Source organism: Podarcis vaucheri (genome assembly GCF_965113315.1).
Source record: "Podarcis vaucheri genome assembly, chromosome: 3".
Taxonomy (NCBI): domain Eukaryota; kingdom Metazoa; phylum Chordata; class Lepidosauria; order Squamata; family Lacertidae; genus Podarcis; species Podarcis vaucheri.
Window position 1 is genome coordinate 71,346,053 of NC_138761.1, and position 19,855 is coordinate 71,365,907.

At 42.3% G+C, this 19,855-nt stretch overlaps 1 protein-coding gene across 1 annotated transcript; it reads left to right on the forward strand.

The window, feature by feature from the left end:
- Window positions 1-1,282: 1,282 nt before the first annotated feature.
- Window positions 1,283-19,557, forward strand: GPRC6A (G protein-coupled receptor class C group 6 member A). Its single transcript, XM_082216740.1, has 6 exons — window positions 1,283-1,541; window positions 5,668-5,971; window positions 9,064-9,894; window positions 14,314-14,526; window positions 15,345-15,468; window positions 16,978-19,557. Exons 1-6 carry the CDS (start codon window positions 1,348-1,350, stop codon window positions 18,108-18,110), a joined length of 2,799 nt encoding a protein of 932 aa, XP_082072866.1. The 5' UTR covers window positions 1,283-1,347; the 3' UTR covers window positions 18,111-19,557.
- Window positions 19,558-19,855: the final 298 nt, after the last annotated feature.

Sequence of the window (19,855 nt, forward strand, 5' to 3'; positions counted from 1 at the left end):
TGTGCCAGCCCAGCCCTTATTGCCAGTAGCACCAGAGGGACGAGGCACACAAAATGCAGTGCATGACATTGTCTCCAGTTGTCATGAAATTGCCAGGACCTTTGAAAAAACCCTTAAGCCATCATGGCTTCTCAGTTCCATGCAGAATCCCAAATTTTTAAATACAACCCTTTCCTTCCTCCTGAGTCCCCTCAACCAAACTCAAAGCTATCTCAGCCTTGGGCATGATTCAATGAAAAGAAATGGATATAAGGATGAAGACAAGAGTAAATAAAAGAAGAGATTAAAGGAAGAAAAGGGGGTGGAACCAAGGCTGCAAGCAAAGCATATATTTAAAACACCCCCCCAAAGAATCCTGGGAACTGTAGTTTGTTAAGCATGCTGGGACCTGTGGCTGTCAGAGGCAAACTATAACTCCCAGTATTCTTTTGGGGTGCGTGTTTCAAATGCACAGTGTGTGCGCGCAACCCGAGAGATAAGGCACAGAGAAAGAAAAGTAGGTATCATGGGGTGCACAGGGGCCAGTGGGGTGAAGCAAGAGTCCGGGGGATAGCTATAAAAAGACAACAAAATAATCTGGACTCCTTGGAAGGTTTTGAATAAACATCCACAAATTTATTAGTTGAATACATGATAAATAAGGGAAGGATATGTACAAATTTGTAATATGCAGAGAACAATATGTGCAAAGAAATCAAAGAGGGGAACTGAGGGAAGTCCTTGGGGGGGGAGGGATGGGAGGGGAAATAATGTAATTGATTATTCGGACTGATATTTTGTTATGTTGAAATTGTTTAATAAAAATATATATTTTTAAAAGAGTGTGGGGGATAGCATGACAGAGAATGAGATGCAACAGAAGAGTGTGCAACAGGGTGCAGAGAAACAAGAGGTGGAGATGCAGAGACAAACAACAAAAAAGACAAGAGGTGCTCTGAATGTGGGTCCTGCACACCTACATAAAAGAGTGGGAGTGAGTGTGTATTATTAGGAGGACAAAAATATAGAGCTTCACCAAAATCCTTCTCCAGTTAATTTACTAATACAGCTCTCCTGAGTTTGTAAAAAACAGTGGCCTTCTGGAGTGATTTGAGTTGTGCACTCTTATTTTATACATCCCCCCCCCAGTTTTCCCCAGACCTCCCCCTCCCTGATAAGTCCTCCAGTGGTATCAGTTAAACAGCATGACCCGTCTGAGCTGGTAACCAGCATTTGGTTAAGGCGTGCTTGGCTCCCAGAACAGCCCTGTGCCTTGCTGATGTTTACAGGTGAAATAGGAACTGTGTTGTTGGCAGGGCTGCTTACCTAATTGACTGAAGGCAACTAAAGATCAAATGAAACAGAAACATGGCAATATTTGGTGTGTTGATGCCTGTCTTCCTGATATGCTTTAATATCGGGCAGTCTTGCCGGAATTCTGATGACTTTGTGGGTGCCAGCTCTCCGGGAGATGTTGTCATTGGAGGCTTGTTTGCAATTCATGGCAAGATGTTGCATTCAGAAGAAAACCCCCTCAAGCCAGTGATTGCCAATTGTGCCGGGTGAGTAAGAATATCAACTGTGTCAGGAGAATGAAAAGAGCAGCATGACATGGACATGAATGGAGCAAATGAGAAAAGCGGGGGGGGGGGACCTTTACATTTTTGGAATCTTTAAATCACTGTTTCTTAAAAGGGTATCAGCAACGAAAAGTGTGTGCCTGATATGCCTGGGTAAAATCTAACATGAATGACTGTGAGAGGCTGCAATTACTTTCTATCTCTTATGTTGTGTAATGTTATATGTACTTATCAGGAAGGTGATCCCATTAAATGTAATGGGACTTTTGAACAGGCATGCATAGGATTCCACTGTTAGTGTCTTATTGACTTGCCCCTCTTTTACGGTATATAACTAGCCCCTGCATTTTTATTACCTCCATACACCACATTTTAATATGGCATAAAACATAGTACATAGCTGGAACCCAGGCTGTATATTGGATTTCTTCTGTATCCAGCATTTTCCCTTTGGCCATGCTAAAGCCTGACAATGTACACCTATAAACGTCTTCTCATGAGAAAGCCCTACTAAGTTCAATGGGACTTACTCCCAGAAAAGTGTGGACTTACCTTTGAGTAAATCCCATTGAACTCAGTGGGACTTACTTATGAGTGGAAATGTATAAGCTTGAACTGTAGTGACATAAAATAATAGAGAGCATTTTTGACACAGAACATGAGTGTTTTCAGAAAGTACAGCTGAACCTCTTTTTCTATCATTCCTTGTCAGTCCTTTCATTACTTTGTAGACTTTACATTGCATTGATGTGTCAACATTTTGACAGTGCCAGCCAAAAGGCAATTAACCTGCTGTCCATAGACTGTTTACATTGATGTTACCCAAATGAAACTGATGTGACTACTCAGTAAGAGAGTGTTTTCAGGATTGCAGCATAACTGCTTTTAGGTTGGCTGTATAAGTAATCCAGAAATGTATTCAACTCATAATCACAGTTTACATTTAATGTAAATTGTCCTCTTTTAGTTTTAACAAACAAATCAATTATATGTCAATATATGTGTGTATCACCAAAACCACTACATAGATACCGTATTGAATTACTGACTGATGCTTGGGATAACAGCTTAGCATAACGAAAAACTCCAACTCCTATTGTGAAAAGGAAAGGCAATTTTTCATAACTGCTGTATATATTGAAACATCAGAACAAGAAAGACTCAAAAGTAAATAGGTATAACCTTCATACTCAACCCTACTAATTAAAATATATCCCAGTATATAATTAAAATCACCTCTCCCCAGTTAAATTGTCAAAAGCTCTAAATGGATCAGTTGAACTAAAGCTTGCAGTCTAACATAGTCCTAGTCATGTACTGTATGGAGGGAGGAAGGGTCATGTATGCCACCTGGGGTGCCAACTTGAATTATCTGAGGGGGGCACGTAAGCCCTGCCCTACATAATCACAAGATGCAGCACACAAAGATTTACGGTAAATAGTAACACCCATCAACTTTGGGTGCCCCCAGCCCCCTCAAATATTTTTTGGGGGGCCAAAGAGACCTTAGCTCCTAGGAGTTGGCTCCTATGTATGTTCCCCAGTACCCCTTGAAGGTAGGGCAGAAGAAAGCTAGAGCCTGTTAATTGCGTAAGAAACAGGTAAAGCTTTCAGAATTACGGTAGGGCAGTTACAAAAGACTCCTGAGGATGCATCTCAGTGGTAAAGCACAGTGGTTCAGTCCCTGACCTCTACACCTCAGGTAGAGAGAGTGCTGCTGTTGACATCGAGAGAGATGAATGGACTGACTCAGTGTGAGGCAGGTTCCTTTGTACCTTCTGTTTCCTGTCCCTTCCCTTATTTAAAATGTAGGGCTCTGTGGGGCCAGACAGTTAGCAAGACAAATCAAAATCGCCCCCTCTCAACAACTTGCAGTTTGAAGAGCCCTTCCCTGGATTCCATACAGCACAGCTTCATATGCGGTATTGTGAGATTTGGGGTTTGGGTAGGAGAGTGTTGTGTAATTGGCCCAGAATGATTGCAAAGGCTACTTGATAGATGATGACCAAGTTTCAAGGCGTATCTTCTATTAGGGAAATTGGTGGTAAATTGCCCACGAGGGTTAAGAGATGATTGGAGAAGATGAACTCATTCTCATTCTCCTTCAACCAGAGGGAAGGGGCATGTGAGATATGAGTGGGAAAACAACAGAAGCATATCGGGCAACAGACAACAGACTCTGATTGGGGCACACAGAGAGAGCCAGGGAGACAGCAATGTTTGAAAAGTGTGCTTTTGGAGGGAGGTGCCCCTCTCTGGAAATCTGATGTGGGGCAGTGGATTTGGCTGCCTATTGGGATGTTAAGCTGTCCCTCTACCTATGTTTGACCTGTGGATTTGAAAATAAACTCAAAGAAAAACCAAACCTGGGTTAGCACTGCAACCCAGGAACACTGTATCACTTGGAAAAACCAAAACTGGTATTGGCAGTGGGACTGCATTTCTTTGGAGAGAAATTCTGGGTTGGTGTGGTTCAGCCATAATGAAGCATGTAGCAGCGGTTCAAGTTGTTTCAGTAGTAGTAGTAGTAGTAGTAGTAGTAATAGTAACCTCACATTGACTTCAAGGTAAGCATGAGCAGACAGACTGGAGGTCTCCTAAGTACAACCTCTAGTCTAAGCATCATATAGAGACTCAACATGAGAAGTTTAGTTACAGATAGGTAGCCGTGTTGGTCTGCCATAGTCAAAATAAAAAATTTCCTTCCAGTAGCACCTTAAAGACCAACTAAGTTAGTTCTTGGTATGAGCTTTCGTGTGCATGCACACTTCTTCAGATACACGGCTGAAAGAGCAGCCCTTGTGCAGAGACCTGGGCAAGGAAATATCTTTTACTGACTTCTTTGCCCCATAGGTGCTTCACAAATGTGTTACTGGATGAGATAAGGCCCCTCCAATTGGTGTACCCTAGAGGCATGCTCCAGCAGTGAAATTAAGACAGGATCTTACAAATTACAGCGACAGACGAGACCGGGATCACTTCAAGATGACAGCCGTATTGAGCATTCATCCCAATTTATTTCTAAGGAGATTAGACAATGTCAGCTATTTATTAAAAATTCATTCCATTTTGTTTGTGGAGAGTTCATACATAGGGATGGGCAAACCTGTCAGTTTTGGTTTCTCACCCTTTCTCATGTTTCCAGTCTTCTGGGCGCTTCTCCACATTTCCATGTCAGTTTGCATTGAAAAAAGTCAACATATAATTTAATAAGCATTCCTCCTGAAACACACGTTTTGTGTGCAGTTTTGCCTAATATATGTATTTTTGTAAAACAAACATTCACAAATATTGATATTTTCCCCAATGCATTGCATTTTGTATGTTTCTTTCACAATCACATTCCTTTTTATGCTTATTTTTACTGTAGTGCATGCATTACACATTACGTGGCAGGGAGCTGCACTGAAGAATTCAGATATAACTGCAAATTTTGCAGGATGCCCCGTTTTTCAGTTCTCATATTGTTTTGTGTGAATTAGGTAGGTTCACCTTTAAAGGCAAACTGCAAAATTGAAAATGGTTTTTAAATTTATATACGGCTACCTTTTTTTATTTATATCAATATTTATGTGTTTAATGTCTATGAACCTCTCATTTATCTTGTACAGAAAAAGCTGCTACTGTTTTAAGAAAAGTATGAGCTAGACCAATTTCTTGATACTCTGCGTGTGTGTGTGTGTGTGTGCGTTGTGAGACGGAGGAGGTGAGAGACAGTTAATGAGGTCAGAATGACTGCAGATGCTCCTTGTCACCAGTGGCAAAGATTCCAGACACATCTTATGTTAGGTCAATGGCCCAAGAGGGTAGGAGACAGTTGGGGGTGTGACTCATCCTTATTAAGCTGTGAGTGAAAAACAACAGAAGCAGTATGGAGAAGAAAGAGACACACAGAGAGAGCTGAGGTTTGGGGCAGTGTAAGCTAACAGCATTGGGAGGGGCGCCATCTTTCTCTAGAGATCTGACATGAATTTCAAAGACTACAAAATGTCATAACCTTCCATGGTGGATACACTCTCAACATATGCACACTGCACATATTAATTTCATATCATGTGAAGTGAATTTGGGGACATAGCGATAACTGACTTTGTGTGTTTCTCGACAGCTTTGAAGTTCAAGTGTTTCTTCAGAGCCTTGCAATGGTCCATGCAATCGAAACAATCAACAACTCTACACTCTTACCTGGAATTAAATTGGGGTATGAGATCTATGACACTTGTGCAGAGGTCACCAGGGCAATGGCTGCAGCTCTGAGGTTCCTGTCCAAGTTCAATGCCTCAAAAGACCTCGTGGAATTCAGGTGCAACTATTCAGACTATACACCCAGAGTCAAAGCTGTCATAGGGGCCACGTATTCAGAAGTATCTATGTCAGTTGCAAGAGTATTGAATTTGCAGCTTATACCACAGGTAAGTCACTATAAAAAGAGCTTCTTGCTTTCCACAGGAGGAGTGTTTTAATGAAATTATAGGACTCTGAATATAATTATGAGCTGGCTTGGCTGGTGGGTATATATCAGCATGGAAGGGACAACATTCTAGAGTACTAAATAAACAATATGCTTATTTCTTGGTTATCATATTTTAACATTGGGTAAAGAAAGAAGATGAGAAGGCCACAACTTTATTTCCATGAATTTGGTGTGATGTGGATCGTGAGACTTTGATGGTATTGACATACCTTTGGTGCTCTGTGGAATCACCCAACCTGTTGTTGACTGAGCAGGAGTTTCAGTGACCTAAGACAGCACACAGAGTGAGACACCCTGGCAGTGTAGCTTGCTTTTATGTAATTGTGCACTAAGCCTTAGTCTTTCATTCAGATGCACAGTGCTTTGCAATCCCCCTTTCGGCCAGTTCTTTAACTGTCCCACACCAAACATCATATGTATGGTGTCATATTTGACAGGTAGATATGGCTTGGCCAAAATGGCTGGGGTGGGGGCAGCTAATTAGGCTTGCGGGCTGAAGAGACCCCACCACTGCTTTAGAATAGCAGGGGACTGTCATGGTTCTGAACTGGAGGAGGAGCTAGCTCAAACTGAGGCTGGTGTGCCACCCACCAGCTGGGAGTCAAACCAGGCTCTTGATGCTGGCATTCCCTTGCACATGGTCAAGATCCTAGGCTCCTCCCCTGTTGCACTGGCCCTCTGAATGTCAGAAGGCATGTTTATTGAGGTGAGCGACAATTCAACGATGTGATCTCCACAAGCAATCTGACAGAAAACAACAGGGCTGTGTGCCAACAACATTTTTGCATCTTCTGACAAAGTCATTTGGCACCACAGGTTTTTGTTCATCTTCCTTGATTGTTTTATCTTGATTCACCCTGGTGCCGCAGCTATGGAGCTGCCAAGAAGGATAGCAAATGTGTGTGTAGGCAAACAAAACAAACATCAAACCCACCCCCCACCATGCGCACGCACGCACACACACACACACACACACACACACACACACACAGCAAGTCAGGCTTGAACGACTTAATATTCCATTTGCAGTAATCAACCTGCCAACTGATCCCCCCATATATGTGGTTGCTAGCTGTTTATATTTCAGTGAACCGCAATTCTAAAAGAAACACAAAACCCTGGATTGAAAGACTTAACAAAACCATATAAAGATTTATGAACATAAACATGTTTTAAGAGTCTCCAATGGGGTGCACACATCACAACTGGCAGCCACATACTGGTTCTGTCATGTGCTGAGCTGTTTATATGCAGCGCACTATCAGATCAGGAGACTTTACCCCACAACAAGATATCTGCCCTCCTCGCTGCCTCAATGAAAGCTTTGAGAAAGTTGCACAGTCTGTAAGGTGAGCCGCTGAATAGAGATTTCTTGCCACCACGTACCACATGTTGCAATTAACAGCAGCCGCCGCATGGCAGCTGCCTCGTGTGTTCCTGCTTGAATTGGTGGGGGACGGGCATGGGCTGAGTGCACAATATAACTTCAAAGTGCATTTGAAGCACATTTCCCCACCAAATAATTTTGGGCGCTAGATTTTAAGGGTTGGTGGGAATTGCAACTCTGTGTGGGGTAAAACAGAATTCTTCCACTGGGGAAATGTGCTTTGGATGTGCTTTAAAGATATAGTGTGTGCACAGTTAATCTTCAAATTGAGCAGAAACTGTAGCGACAGTATGAATGGTATGTAGAAACAAAACACTGCATTAGCCCAGATGTTTTCATTCAATAGAATGAGTGTGTTTGTTTTTTCAGATGACCTATCCTTGGGTAACCCTTTCCATATCTCTTTGAATGTCAGCCACAGAATCTCTATGTGTTGCAGAGGGTTCTGTGGTGTTGGTGTTGGGGGGGGGTGTGTCAAGTACCGGAACAGGTTACTTCTGGGTTTCGGCACTCACGCATGCGCAGAAGCACTAAATCACGCTCTGTGCATGCACAGAAGCACCAAAACGTGACTCGCATGTGCGCACACACGTCGCTGTGGGCTGCAAATGCTGGGGGTTGCGAACGTGCCTCCCGCACTGATCACGTTCGCAACCCAAGTGTCCACTGTACTTATGAGGGGGTTAGAAGATTGTCATTGTTCTTACTTTCTTTCTTTTTAAATAATCAACTGCTTAGAACAGCTAGTAACTTTACCATGCTTATCCAGTTAAAAAAGTATTTTTAAATGCTCTCAGGATGCAGCCATATGTCATAATGTCCATAATGTCCATAATGTAATGTCATTGTATTGTTGTTAGGTTGTTGGACCCATGTGTGTATCGGCTCATAGATTATGCACTCTAATTCACATTTCTGTGTCCAATCCATGCATGGGTTGTTGTTTTGCAGGGATGTGTGTGTGTGTCAGGTAAGTTTCAAAGGTAGAGCAAACCAGAATCCTCCAACGCCCTTGTTGGAGGAGTGCATTGCTTGAAACCAATGAGGTGGCTGTCTAAGGTTGGCTAGTGTGAAAGCAGGAAACTGGACTAGCTAGGCCTTTGGTCTGATCCACCAGGGTTATCTTTTCAGTCATCATATTCCCAATGTTGAAATGGTGGTAATGCTTTGGGGGTCCTGCCCAGAAAATGTGTTGCAATGGCCCATAAGTGGAGAAGGCTATTTCAAGCAGCTTTTGGTGGTGTCTGTGGCAGGAGGCCACCATGCTGCATTTCACTCAAACTTACCATATTTTTTGCACCATAACACTCACTTTTTTCCTCCTAGAAAGTAAGGGGAAATGTCTGTGCGTGTTATGGAGGGAATGCCTACGGGTGGCATGCCTATGGATTTTCCTCCTCTAAAAACTACGTGCGTGTTATGGTCGGGTGCGTGTTATAGAGCGAAAAATACAGTACATATATCTGTTGGAGCGTAAGAGCACTTAGATAAAAAATGCAGCAGGAGTTGAGAGAGTGAACTATAGCCATCTCAGCTCCCCCCTTTGCAACAGCTTATTTGATGCTTCTAAGAACTTGAACCCTGGGTCTTTGCTCAGAGCTGTTCCCTGTGTCTATAACAAAGCTGTTTTGTCATCTCCGCAGGTGAGTCATGCTTCAACTGCAGAAATCCTTAGTGATAAAGTCCGCTTCCCGACTTTTCTGCGCACCGTGCCTAGTGATTCTTATCAGACGAAAGCGATGGCACGACTGATCCACAGGTCAGGATGGAACTGGATTGGAATCATAGCCACCGACGATGACTTTGGGCGCCTCGCTGTGGAGAGCTTCGGGTTACAGGCAATGGCAAACAATGTCTGCATTGCATTTAAAGAAATGCTGCCAGCTTATCTCTCGGACAGCACCATTCATGGCAAAATTAATCAAGCTCTTGAGAAGATTGTCAAGGAAACCAGGGTAAACGTCATTGTTGTCTTTCTCAGGCAATTCCACGTAATGAGATTGTTCAGAAAAGCAATTGAGAGGAACATAAATAAGACCTGGATTGCAAGTGATAACTGGTCAGCAGCTGTCAAGATTAGTACCATTCCAAATATCAGTCGCCTGGGGAAAGTGGTTGGATTTACGTTCAAAAGTGGCAACATGTCATCTTTCCACGACTTCTTGAGCAATCTACATACAGCCCCCAATGAAAACAACACATTCTCAATGGAATACAATACGCTTATGGCAGCATGCTCACATATAAATGATCAAGATTTGAGCAAGTGCATTGGTAATTACTCTGTTGAGAGAGTTCTACAGAACCGCACTAAACCAAGTAACCAGTTTCGGAGAGAGGAATTTCTCATTGCAAACATCGAACCAGGATTTATCCACAGCACCATGCTAGCCGTGTATGCAATTGCAAATGCCATTCGGAATCAGTGCAGGGCCAGAAACTGCAAAGACCCATATGCTTTTGCCCCTTGGGAGGTATGGTTTAAACATATTTTTATTACACATATTTTTCCGCACTTTTCATCCCTTCCTTTCCAACCTTTCCAAGCACAAACCATTGGGCATTACTTCGTGGGTATTACTTGAACAATTTGATATTTTCATCCTCGTTACTCTACAGGGGTTGCATTTGACTTAAACTTTAACATTTGTATAAATCACTGCCAAAAAGTCTCAACAAGATTTTAAAAATCTTAGCTGAAACCTATCCGAGCTTAACCCCTGAAAATGAAAGCCAGTTCATACAGGTGGGTCATTATGCTTCATGAACAAACTTTTTGCTCAAGAATAGAAAAAAAAATTAATCAACTTTTCAGAAAGTATTGCATCCCTTATTTTATATTCCCTCCCAACAATCCTGTTATCTTCTTTACAATTATTTCTGCTTAATCTTAGGGAGAACTGGATGTTGAGATAAAATTGCAATCCCAGGGCAACACAACGAATGCATAACTGCAAAAGATCAAGAGTTTCAGCACCTGTTGAAACCTTACTGAGGCCTGTGCTGGTTACTGATGGCAGCTTTCCCCATAACTTCTTTAAAAGTTTAATTTTCATAGAATCATATATTTGTATACCTGTGAGGGACCCTGTGGGTTCTAGTTCTACCCCATTCCATGCAGGAATCTCAGCTAAAGCATCCAAGAGAGGTGTTAATTCAAGCTCTGCTTAAAACCCCCAGATGAAGGAGAGTCCACACCTTCCAAAGTAGTCCATTCCTTTGCTGAACAGCTCATAACACCAGAAAGGTCTTCCTAATGTTTAGTTGGAATGTCCTTTCTTGTAGTTTGAAGCCATAGGTTTGGGTCCTACCCTCCAGAGCAGCAGGTTGCTCCATCATCCATGTGATAGCCTTTCAGATATTTGAAGGTGGCTATCATATCACCTCTGAATTGTTTTGTACTGACTGTTAATGCTGCTGGGTTTATTTTATTGCCACTGTTTTTTCAACTCGTGTTGTAAACTACCCTGATGTTTTCACAATAGGCAGCATATAAATATTTGTAATAAAGAAGACCACATCTGTCCAGAACAAACCCAACCAGCTGGTTTTGTTCCTTCTGCAAATCTCCTCACCTACATTTTGACACTGTTTGAGATACATTGATCCAGTGAGCGTATTAATATGCACAATTCTCTGGGTATTTGAGTCTTCATGCTGAAGGGTCATGTGGGGTCTGGGATCAGATATTGCTGCAGTGTTGAGAGGTTGAGACTATATTGTGGTAATCAGAATCTTTTGCTCTAGTGTTGACACACAACTAATGCTCTTCTTTACCTAAGAATCCAGAGGACATTCTTAAAATCACATTGTTACAACACATATATTGATATCCATTTTATGAAACTGTTACTGTTATGGCTTTCCCAAAACATTCTGGGTTTTGTGTTGTGTAGTGAGGGTGCTTTCAAGTCTTCCCCCCCCCCCGCCCCCAAGCTTCCCAGATCCCTCCATGCGAAGAAGCTCTGTCCAGTATTTCCCTTAGTGTTGTACAGTATTGCAGATCTCCTCCCACAGCATATTCAGTCTGAGTTAGGGATAGAGGAGTAATTTGTTTTACATGGATCTGAGCGAGCATTGCCCTGCACCAGACCTCTTCCTGTACCGGGTGCCCACTTATGACCAAGCCACTTGTGGAATTCAATGTGAAATCATTTGCAAAAAAGTATGCACAACATATTTATTTCACCAAATTTATAGAATACCTAAAAGTGGTTTACATAGATGAGTCAACCCTCCTGCAGAACTATGTTTTTGAAGCATAGTTTTGTAAGAATGAATACATCAGGATTTTTATACATACATACTTGTTGTTGTTTAGTCATTTAGTCATGTCCGACTCTTCGTGACCCCATGGACCAGAGCACGCCAGGCACTCCTGTCTTCCACTGCCTCCTGCAGTTTGGTCAAACACATGCTGGTAGCTTCGAGAACACTGTCCAACCATCTCGTCCTCTGTCGTCCCCTTCTCCTTGTGCCCGCCATCTTTCCCAGCATCAGGGTCTTTTCCAGGGAGTCTTCTCTTCTCATGAAGTGGCCAAAGTATTGGAGCCTCAGCTCAGGATCTGTCCTTCCAGTGAGCACTCAGGGCTGATTTCTTTAAGAATGGATAGGTTTGATCTTCTTGCAGTCCATGAGACTCTCAAGAGTCTCCTCCAGCACCATAATTCAAAAGCATCAATTCTTTGGCGATCAGCCTTCTTTATGGTCCAGCTCTCACTTCCATACATCACCATAGCTTTAACTATACGGACCTTTGTTAGCAAGGTGATGTCTCTTGTATACATATATACATACATACATGTGTTTGTGTGTTGCTTTCCTTAGGAAACCAGGAATGTATATGCATATAATATTATCAATATCAGAATGCATATAATGATATGCAAAACAAGGTTGGTCGGGGAAACGGATTAATTGTTAAACCGCTGTGTGAATTGTACCTCAGATAGAAGTTGTTGGGGAAAGGGGCATAGTGGGATTCCCAGCCATTCTCCTCTGCTGGGAATGTACAGCTATGAGTGCCATGGGCCTGTCCTGTGAGCCTTAAACTAGCTTGCTGTCCTCAGGTACACTGGAGGAGACATTTCTGTTGCTATTGCATTTCACATTCTATATGTGGAATGAAGGGGTACCATCTTGCCCTTGGCCTTGGGCAGAAAAAATGTATTGGGCCTGGCCTGGGAAGCAGGTAGTTTTATTTGGGACCATGGGCTATGAGGAACTCTAAGCACTCCCTATCCCCTCTTTGCCATCCTCAGCTGCAATTTAGATGGGAAAAGGAGATATAAAGGCAATGCTATTTGGAAAGGGAAGTGTTAAACTGGCGAGGTTGATTGCAAGAGAGAACAGACAGGACTTAGAAAAGCACAATCTAAAAAATAGAGCGATCCAATTGACCGGAATAGAAATCGCACAGCTTTTCTATTGATTTAAAAAGAACTCTGATGTTCCTGACCTCTGAAAAGAAACAGAAGCTGAACAGGGGGAAACATGATATTTTGTTCAAGACACTGTGCAGGAGCCCCTAAAAAGTGAGTGTACAAAGTGTGCCCATTCCACAGTAAATGCCCAATGTGGAGGCAGCCAAACCTTGAGAGGGACATTACGCAAAGAAATGAGAATTGACCTCCTTTATCTAGGGACCTGGGCAACAGTACTCTCTTCTGCATTTTTTACATAGTTAACCAACGTTTATTTTAAGATAAACAAAGTTGAAGCACCATGACTGCATGTGACCCTTTAGCTTTCTTTGACCTTCTGTGACTGAAGAAAGATTTTTGCTGTTGCCTAAACTTCTTTTTTCAGGGAAAGATATACAAAGGGGTGGAAGGATCTATCAATTTCAGTTCTTTCAGTTTTTCATTTTAAAGAAAACTTTAATTCAGTTCTACATGTTTCTGGTGCAATTTGTGATTTATTTATTTTTAAAATCAGCATCAGTATGGACTTTTCACTAATGTACACATTTTTGCAAGCAATTTTCCCTGATACAATGCATTTTTGTTATCTTCACTAATGTCTTCATTTTTAAATGCACACTTTCCCCTCATATATACATTTTTTGTAAACATTATTTGGTTGGACAACTGCATCACAAACTTCAGAAAAGTGCAAATTCCCAAGGATAGCTATGTTTCAGTTCTCAGATTCACGTTTAAATGAGAACTGAATCTAATTTCTCCTCCACTCCCAGACCACAAGGTTTAATTTTATTTAGCAGAGGAGAAATGAAATGTCATATACAAATAGGAAATTTATGAAACATTTGAATACATTTTTTCTTCATTTTGAATGTCTTCAATTTTAAACTTTTGCTTATGAAATTAGACTTCAGAGTACTTTTAAAAAAATACCTTACCTCTTGTGCCTTGAAAGCATTAGCCATAGGGCAATAACATTAGACTATTAAATGTGAATATTCAACACTTTGACAACTTCCCCCCAGAATGATCCTTTTCCAGCTCTACTTTGTTAATGGGAAAGCAGCTTCACAAGTGATTTTTAGAGCTGCTTTTCATGCCCATAATAAGCACGATTCCAAATTGGAAAATGGAATCTGGACATTCTAAAATACTCAGGAAAGATGAATCTGGGAATAAAACATATCAGCAAAGAGATGAGATCAGTCACACCGTGATCAGTCTGATAGAGATTAGTCACATAACAAGTAATTATAGAATCATTTTTTTATTGGGAATCCTTTCTGCAAACTGATAAAAATCAAGTTGCCCAAATATGATTATAATGAGTGAAGTGATCTGGCCTCTGGAAGCATTTCTTTTTCTTCTGATATATTTTTGATTTGTACTGCCCCTCTATAAAATGCTACTATATGCCATCTCTTTTCCCTAAGCACTGGTTTGCATCACTATTCACTTTTATCCCTGCAGCTGCTTGAAGAACTGAAAGAAATCAGGTTCACTGACAATGAAAGGGAAGTCTATTTCGACTCTCACGGAGACATCAACACAGGCTATGATGTGCTGGTTTGGAAGGAAATTGATGGGCGGATGGTGATTTCCAACATAGCAGAGTATGACCTTGAGAAAGATGACTTCATCTTTGCAGATGAGGAAGATGAAATGGAGTTTCTGAATCTAAAGGTATTTAGAGGCACACAGATAAAACCAAAGGGGTTTTAAGCACTTCTGGATTTATCCTCTTGTTTATGGTTGAAAGAATGGAAAGCAGCAACTGGGGAAACAAAACAGAAGAGGATGTCATTACAACTGACTTATTGAACAGAATGGTATTAATGTGATGGTTACACCAACAGCATTTTATCCAATAAGTCGGTTGTGATGAGCTTGTAATTCTAAATAGGCAGGAATTGGTGCAAGCTGCAAGTGGATGCTGTGTGATTTGCAAAATACAGTGTGCATGCTGAATGTATACCCAAGACCCACAATTTGCATATGTCATGCGTGCTTAAACTTGGATCAAGACTTAGTCATGATTTGAGTAGACCCACTGAAATCAATGGGACATAAGCTCAACATGACTAATGAAAGTTCCAAACTTTCCAAAAATTTGTTTATGCAGAGTGCCCGCCCCCATTTCACCGCAACACAGGAGAGTGCACTGACAACCTTTCAGTGTATGGCCAGTGACTCCCCTCCAACTCAGCCCCTTTAACGGGGGAGCCAACTGTGTGCTGTCAGGTTGGCTCCGCCCCTTTTAACTATGTGAAGAGTTCCGCCTCGCCTCACCACAGATAGGTTCATTAGAACTGAGATTTGGCTGGAACCTCAAAGGGCTGTGACATGGGGAGGCAGACCAGGAACTTCTGCCGTTGTCTAAGGGATTGGGGTGGGGGGCGCGGCCACACAAAGGGTGCCCTCTGGTTGATGGGAGAGCGGTCATTGTTGATTATTTTAAAATGCAAGATCTCCAGGTTTCGTTTGCCTCTTTTGTTTTGCAGAACATTCAGTCCAAATGCTCCAGCAAATGCAGCCCAGGACAGGTGAAGAAAGTTTCTGCAAGCCCACATACCTGCTGCTATGAGTGTATAAGCTGCCCCGAAAACTATTACACTAATAAATCAGGTGTGGAATCTGAATGAATTTAGGCTTTATCAGAACAGAATGTTTGCTTAAGAATAATACTTTTAATGTATTTTTCTGTGAATCAAATATATTGTTGATTGTTTCAGGAGCCATAGAAATTGTGGGGTGGCAGGTGGGGGGCAGACAAAAGCAACCTGTATTCACATGCACAATCCAACTAAAGTACATTTTCTGAAAAAGCACTGAAGTGAAGTGCCCTGTATTTCTAGCCATTGTTTCAAGTGGCATGGGCAACAGTCCTCTGCTGGAATACCTGAATCCCAGTTCCAGTTGAAAAGGCCTGGTTTCCGTGTGACTACATTAACTTAAATCAGGGGTACTTGATTTACCTGAGGGCACATTTGGAAATCTAATAAACTGTTGTGGGCACCACAGAGCACCCATTTCACAGGGTAACAACTGGTGATCCTCAGACACCACTTCAAAATCATATGCACCCCTCAAAAACCAAATAAAGATAAAAAACAGGCAAAAACCCCTCCAAAAAATAGGTACCCCCAACACCACAAAGACCAAAACCCCCTCAGTTAAAACAACATTGGGAAATCAATGGGCTTTAGAAGGTGCCAAGAGAGGCATCTTAGAGTGCTGTGGTACCCATGGGGAGCCCCATGTTAAATACTGAATGTAATGGATCTAACATGGTTGTATTATTTTTCTATATGCATGTATATACCGTATTTTTTGCCCTATAGGACGCACTGGCGCATAGGATGCACCTCCTTTTTTTGGGGGAAATGAATAAAAAAAAATCCCCCCCCAGCCACGGGGCTGGGGCAGGGGAAGCCTGAGCTTCCCCCGACCCCAGCCCCCAGAACAGGCTGCTATCCGCAAGCCTTGCGAGCCCCGCGGCAACTCCCGCCGGGCTCACAAGGCTTGCAGACACATGCGCGAAGCATGGGCCGCTCTCCGGAGGGCGTCCTGTGCTCCAGGCAGCAGGCTGCTATCCGCAGCCTAGGGAGTCCTGCGGGAACTCCCGTGGGCTCCCCAGGCTTGCGGATATTTGCCCAAAGTGTGGGGCGCTCTGCTTCAGCGTGCCCCACGCTCCGGGCAGCAGGCTGCTATCCACAGCCTAGAGAGCCCTGCGGGAACTCCCGCGGGCTCCCCAGGCTTGCTGATAGCTTCCTGAAGCCTGGAGAGCGAGAGGGGTCGGTGCGCACCGACCCCTCTCGCTCTCCACGCTTCAGCAAAAGCCTGCATTCGCCCCATAGAATGTACACAGGTTTCCCCTTCATTTTTGGAGGGGGAAAAGTGCATCCTATGGGGCGAAAAATACGGTATTTTTACATTGCTCACAAAGATAGGCTATTGATCAGTCTATAAATGCAGTTGTTGTTGTTTGCTAATAATATGTATTGGCTCTCAAAACAAAATGAGTTCATTATAATGGACTGCAATTGTGCATTAAATTGCCCCAATCTCTTCAATAAGATGCACAGCACTGCTAGGGGCTAGTTGTCAAGAAGTCTCTTGTTTCTCTCTGCACAGATATGGATTACTGCATTTTATGCAACAACAGGACACACTGGGCCCCTGTGAACAGTTCGAGGTGCTATAGGAAGATGGTTCAGTACCTCAACTGGAATGACTGGTTTGCTATTTTGTTACTGGTACTCTCTGTCCTTGGAATTGTGTTGATTTGCAGCATTATCATAATATTTACTAGAAACGTGGACACTCCTGTTGTAAAGGCATCGGGCGGCTTGACTGTCTGCTATGTCATCCTTCTCTGTCATTTCCTTGCTTTTGTGAGCACAGGCTTCTTCATCGGCAAGCCCATGGCGTACAAATGTAAAACCCGGCAAGCTCTCTTTGGCATCAGCTTTGCGCTCTGCATTTCGTGCATTTTAATTAAGTCTCTGAAAATTCTGCTGGCCTTCAGCTTTGATCCCAAGTTACAAAAATGGCTGAAGGGCCTCTACAGGCCCATTCCCATCGTGTCCTTTTGCACGGGGATTCAGGTCATGATTTGTGCTGTCTGGATCAGCATTCGAAGCCCTTTTGTGGATGAGAACTTCTCCATCCGGAGAGTCATTATCCTGGAATGTAACGAGGGTTCGGCTGTAGCCCTGGGGATCATGCTGGGTTATATAGCTCTTTTGGCGTTCATATGCTTCATATGCGCCTTCAAAGGTAGGAAGCTACCTGAGAACTACAACGAAGCCAAATTCATAACGTTTGGCATGCTAATCTACTTCATTGCGTGGATTACGTTTATCCCCGTCTACACAACTACTTTTGGCAAGTACTTGCCAGCCGTGGAAATCATTGTCATTTTAATATCCAACTATGGGATCCTCTGCTGTACTTTCCTTCCCAAGTGCTACATCATACAGTATAAGCAAGAGACAAATACCAAGTCGGCCTTCCTGAAAATGCTTTACAATTATTCGTCCAAAAGTGCAGGGAGTCTAAGCGTAAACCAAAGTTCTCTGGACTCGAAAAGCGAGACACCTCCGATTCCCAGTGCAAATGCTTGTTGCAAAACTAAGGGTCAGAAAAATTGGGTGAATGGCAGCTGCCATTTCCAGGCATCTGGGTACGGGGAGATCAGGAGGGAATTGCAACCCACAAATGCAGCAGGGCCCACCATCCCAAGAAGAAGACTCTCTAGCATATGAAGCAGTTGTGGTAAGAAATGTAGTTTTAGGACAAGCAAACCTTCTTTGATCTCCCCATAAGTCAGCCTTCCACAACCTGTGGTCTTTCAAATGTTATTGGACTACAAATCACATCATCCCCAACCATTGGCTATGCTAGCTGGGGCTGATGGGAGTTGGAGTCGACTGCTTAGAGTGTTAAAAAATAAATTAAATGGTTATGCATGTAGGTTTATTTTGGATGGCAACCACACACAAAAATGTCCAAAGAAAGAGTTCAAATGATGAAGGTTAATGGCATGTCCTTCGACAATAATTGCATTCCATACATGCTTCCATCCCAATGGAGAGGCTGAACGACAAAATTTGAGGGGGAAATGTATTTTATTATACAAATAAAAGCCAAATGACAATTATGCTTTGAAGACACCTAGCGCCCAAAGGTAAAAGACCTTATTATAAAGTTTATGGTGCAAACAACCATGGATCAAGTACTTCATTGCCATTTGAATTGGTCGCACCATTAGCCCTTAGTGTTGCTGGCTGATTAGCTTCCAATACAAGATCTCCCACAACTGCATAGATAACTTTTGTATGTTAATCCTGGTTTTATTTTTATGTTTATAAATCAGAAGGGCATGTCGATCAGGAATAGTTGAACTCTTTGACAAAATAATCAGGTCTATAATGAATCTCACAGTAATTCCATTTATAAGTAATTATATGAGAAAACACATTTAAAATGCTTAGCAGGTTGTCTCTGTCACATGTGCTTTTTCTTAGTGGTTTTGGGTTCACATGGCTGGAATCACATATCATTAGACCACTATTTTCTTCATCAGTAACCCTATATATGGAACCATAGGGTGAAACAGTGACCTCCTTGGAGCAAACGAGAACTTCCATTGAACTTTTTAGGGGGCAGTTCTGCACCCATTATTCTTGCTGCAAAGCCACACATTATGTGCACGTATATGCACCTGTTTAGGAGTAATGTGATTCACAGAAATTAAATTTGTATTTAGAAGACAATCCTGTACCTACTTACCTGGGAGTAGGCCACAGCAACCTCAGTGGGGCTTACTTCTGTGTAGGCTTGGATAGGATTGCACAGTACCTATGTGTGTGATCTCTGAGCCTTTGGGAAAAATGTGTGAAGATGCACACACACACACACACACACACACACACAACCACTTGTAAATATTTGTTTGTAAATGCTGTTACCAATACCTCAGAAGTCCTCAGTGTTAAGCATTTTGCCGTTGAAAGCTGACTGTGTTTGTGGCTTTACAACCATCTGAAAGTGACAAAACTATAACACTTTAATAAAATATCGACTTTTTTCAGCAGCTGGCTACTTACAGCATTGTTGAATGGATGTATGTGTACTGGGATCTTCTCATTATAAAGGAATACAAATATACTGCTATTAAAAATAAACTTCTAAATTTATGTTCTTCCTGGACGTTTCTTGTGAGCAACCAGTTATTTATTGATTGGTTTATTGCACTTATGGAAAGCTTTCCATCCATAGATCTCTTCATAATCTTCTGACATGTACATGAATGATGATCAAGGGAAGAAGTCAAGTTTCATGGACAGTCTAGGCTGCTTTGTGTGAACTGTGAACGAACATTAGCAAGACTCGTCTGTGGGTTGTGCATTGCAGCGGAAGATTTGTAATGGTCGGCAAGCTTTCTTTCAGGGAAGTTTGCTTCCAATTATTGATCTCACTGATCTGCCCTGATAAGGTTTTTGAAGAG